Below are 4,031 nucleotides of genomic sequence, written 5' to 3'. Positions count from 1 at the left end.
GTTTGTCAAAAAATTTTATCTAATGCATAGTTTGTAGTATGTCCCAATAAGAAGTTAGCATTTTATATAACACAATTTAAATTAAAAATGCTTATTCCTCCACTTAGTTGCTTGACTAGTAAACAGAAGTGAAACTTTCTTGTTCCATATTTGACTCTGAGCTAAGTGTTCCATTCTTTAAAGGCATTATCCATTGTTACACCCTGGGTCTGGTGGCCAGAACCATGCTTCATGAGATTGTCACAACTTTCAATTGTATATTTACAGTGTGCGGTCATGCTGAGAAAATATACAGTAATAAAACACCAAAAAGAAGCATTTGGAAAGTCCCCTAGTATTATGCAAACACAGTCGATGCTTGGGGAAGGTTGGTTCCTTAGTCCCCTCTTACTAGTTTTCTCTTTCCTTGTCAATCAGTTGATGAATATGTGTCTGTCTTACCCTCGTGAGAGCATGCTTATGCTGTCTTGGGTCATTCAGATATTTTCTTGACTCAAAAATGCGTGAAATTTATGAAGATTTTTTGTGTGTCAACAAAAATACTTATTGCATAAGTATATTCCACTTAATCCCTTGGCACCCACTGTTCTAAGCAATCTGCTTTTATGTGTAAATGGGAATAGGATAGAAAAGACTGCTTGGAGGCATTATGGAATAGTGGAAAGAATATAGTCTTTGTGATCAAATCTAGATAAAAATCCCAGCCATGCCAGGCAGCTAACCTGTATTGAGCACACTTAAATACTGTGGTGCTCTTTGTTGTGGTGCCCTTACTATGGCTCTATGACTATATTACTCTTTTTTTTTTTCTCCTTCGAATGAGGAAACAGGCTTAAGGAGGTTGGGTAACCCCTGTAGGGCACACCAGAGTATATCTTAAGTCCCCTTACAGCAATTTTGAGTAGATTGGTTATAGCTATGTGACTCTGAGCAAGTTGGATTTTCTGAATCTTGAAATTCTGTGTCTAAAATGAGAGAATATCATACAGGCTTGATAACAGGATTAAAAATAGCACTCATAAAGCTCCCAGTCCTTGGCCCAAAGCTACTGTTTATTGAGTATGTACTAATACAGCATTGGCCCAAAATCAATGTTGTTGCTAAGTAAGAATAACCCAAGGCAATATATAATTGCTGACATAGTAAATCTTATGTTAGTGCAACAAATTTGGAGAAGGAAATGTTTGCTGTAGGATGCAGTAATTAGGAAAGGCTTAAAAGAGGAAGTATGAAATGTGGCCTGGAATGAGATGTGCATTTCTTACACAGTAAAAACACAAAAGCAGAAATTACTAAAACTTGGACATGATGCAGTTTACTACCATTTCATAGAAGGAAGGTCATTTTTTAACATCAGATGTAAAAAGAGCCATTTCTGCGTAAATGCAGCCATAAATTTGGTTTTGTGAAAAACTGTAGTACCCTTGTTTGCCATTTGTGAAGATCATTGAGAGACTTGTTTTCAACCTGTGTACTAATCTAGGCTATCTCATTGGTGCATGAAAATGTGTTCTAATGAAATGGAAGTAGTTGAAGAGAAAGTTTTATGCCTCCTCCCAGCTTCAATTGGTAGATGCCAAGGATCTACCAACTAGAAAGTGTACACAATGAATCTAGAGAGGCTGAAGGGGCTACCACCTTCACAGAAAAATTTTACATGTTAAATGAACTATGTCTTATTTTCAAGGATGGCCTTGTTAAAGTTAACATTGTGCTTATGTGCTAGTTAGTCAACAAAAATGCAGTGAAATTTATTTTGATTAACGTGTAGAACTTAAAATCATCTGGTATCACAGGATGGTTAGCATACACTCGGGGATCTATTTAGGCCTTTTAAAATGAAAGACATTGCTTTTAGTTATGGCATCAATTGTTTGCAGCATTGCTCTTTCGTGGCAATTAAAAAGAATGCACACAACTCTTGCTCTCTTAGAAGTCTACGCCCAAGCTTGTGATCTTTTCTGCTGAGGATTGAGCATCTAAACCATGCTTTATATGGTAGCTTAAGTTTTCTGGCTGGACCCTCTATGAAGGGTATCTGGGAGCTGTGAGAATATTTCATTCAGCATGATACAGAGCAGTGATTTTCAACCTTTTTCATCTCATGGCGCAGTAATTACTAAAATTACTCGGCACACCAAAAAGTATATTTTTTGCCGATCTGACAAAAAATAGGTATAATTTTGGTTCATTCACACTGGATGGCTATTGTGTTGGCTGTTATAATTTTTTAAATTTGATAATCTAAGGGAAAAGAGGTCAGTGCCCTTGACTAGTTAGGTATTGCATGTTTTAAAAATTCTTGTGACACACCGGTTGAAAATCGCTGATGTAGAGACCGGCCTACAGGGTAGTTAAAAATGAAGCTCGTTTTGGAGCGTTGCCTCACTGTCGCATCTGCCAGAGGAGTTTGGGAGATTGCAGTGCTTGGCTTTGAGTCCTGGCATGGTGCAGTGTTGGGGGCGCCAGCAGGTGTGTGGGTTGCAGGACACAGTGAGCCGAACCTGCCTGCAGGTGTCTGAGGCCGAAGGTGCAGTTTCTGCTTTCCGACGCGCGGTGGCGCTCAGTCTCCCCTGCCCTGCTAGTGGTCTCTAAGGCACCTCCACCGCCACCTGCAGTCTCAACCAAACTAGGTGGCGGGATGTGACGGCCCGCGCGTCCAATCGACCACCAGGGTTTCGGGCATGCTACGGCTCTAGCCAATGGGAGCCGAGGAGAGGCGCAGAGGAGGCGGGCCCCGCGGCAGTCTGGCCGAGGCGCGAGGCCCTCCTCCCGCCTCTCCGCCTACTCCATCCTCCGCCGCCTCAGCTTCCCCAGCGAGCCCTGCGGCCGCCGCAGCTGCTCCCGCGGCGGAGCAGGAGCCGGATGGTCAGAGGAGCCCGGCAGCCTCAGCAGCCGCGGAGTCGCCTGGCCACCAGGTGGGGCGGGAACTGGGTGGAAGTCGAGGTTGGGGTTGGGGATGGGGGCGGGAGCGGCCCAGGGGCAGCAGCCTGGGGCCATGAAGCATTCGGGGCGCAGAAACTGGCAGGGCGGGGGGTTTCGTTTGGAGGGATTCGAGGGATTCGGAGGCTGCCTGGGGGTTGGTGGCGGGGGAAGCTGACTGGGCGGCGATCGCATCCTCGAGGCGGGAGGGGCTCGGGCGGGAGGGGGCGCCGAGGGGTGAGGCTGGGGGCACGCCCCGTGGAGGGGCCAAGGAATGCGGGGGGCGCGGGGCCCGGAGGGGCGGGGCCCCGAGGGGGGGGTGCAGGCTCGCGAGGGGGTGGGCACGGCCAAGGGGAGGCCAGAGGGGCTTGCTGGGGTGACGAGGCAGACAATGAGTAGGTAGGTGGTGCTGGGTGGTTTTGGGGAGCTGGGCTGTGACAAATAAGAGCTGAGGATGGAGTGAGGGATCCGGAGGCAGAGCAGGGTTTGGGCTGAGCGGACGTTAGGGGAACAGTGAGTCCCAGCACCGCCTGGTCTTGTTCTGTAGGGGAAACAGCACAGGCATTTGGAAGGTCAGGTGTGGGCTTAGCGAGCCCTTAGTCCGAGAGGGTGGGACCTGGAGTTCGTGGCTGGCAGAGTAGGGCCCGGCGACGTGTTGTTGTGTGTGACTTGGAGTTGTCATCTCATCTGTTTGGTCTGCAGACTGACTGGCACAGTGGAGAAACCACCTCGGAAACGGAAAAGCAGGTAAGGTAAAAAAATGCCTTCCAGTTTTGTTTCGTGTTTTTACATTTGCTTGACTGCACCTGTGCCATACTGCATACTTCTACACTGTCAGCAGGTGAAGTCTTTATTTAGCTCTTTTCTTAACGAATATAACTGTCTGCAAGACTTTTTTTTTTTTTTTTGGGGGGGGGGAGGGAGTAGTCTAAGATTATATGGGAAAGAGACATGGATAATTGAGAAATCCTAGTTTTTTACGTTAGCCATAATTTCAGCTGTTCCATCAGCTCTGTTTCAAAGCTCGTGTTTATTGCCAGATGCTGTGTGCTTTGTATGTGTTATTTTCTGTAACCCTTGAAGCACCCCAAGGAAGTACGTACCGTTTT

The 4,031-nt window shown here is 46.6% G+C and overlaps 1 protein-coding gene across 4 annotated transcripts in view; it reads left to right on the top strand.

Moving 5' to 3' along the window:
* Positions 1-2,702: 2,702 nt before the first annotated feature.
* SCAI (suppressor of cancer cell invasion) overlaps positions 2,703-4,031 on the top strand; it is a 67,213-nt gene continuing 65,884 nt past the window's right edge. The window contains exons 1-2 of one of the 4 annotated variants that reach the window (XM_028130808.2): positions 2,703-2,918; positions 3,625-3,674. In XM_028130808.2, the coding sequence (XP_027986609.1) occupies positions 2,703-2,918; positions 3,625-3,674 (266 nt within the window). Of the gene's footprint in view, positions 2,919-3,624; positions 3,675-4,031 lie in introns of those variants that run through there. The other 3 variants (XM_008155287.3, XM_054727400.1, XM_054727401.1) reach the window with 3 other exon arrangements.

This window comes from Eptesicus fuscus, chromosome 15, assembly GCF_027574615.1.
Source record: "Eptesicus fuscus isolate TK198812 chromosome 15, DD_ASM_mEF_20220401, whole genome shotgun sequence".
NCBI lineage: Eukaryota > Metazoa > Chordata > Mammalia > Chiroptera > Vespertilionidae > Eptesicus > Eptesicus fuscus.
The sequence above is the reverse complement of the archived record's forward strand: the minus strand, read 5'-3'. Positions and strand labels throughout refer to the sequence as shown.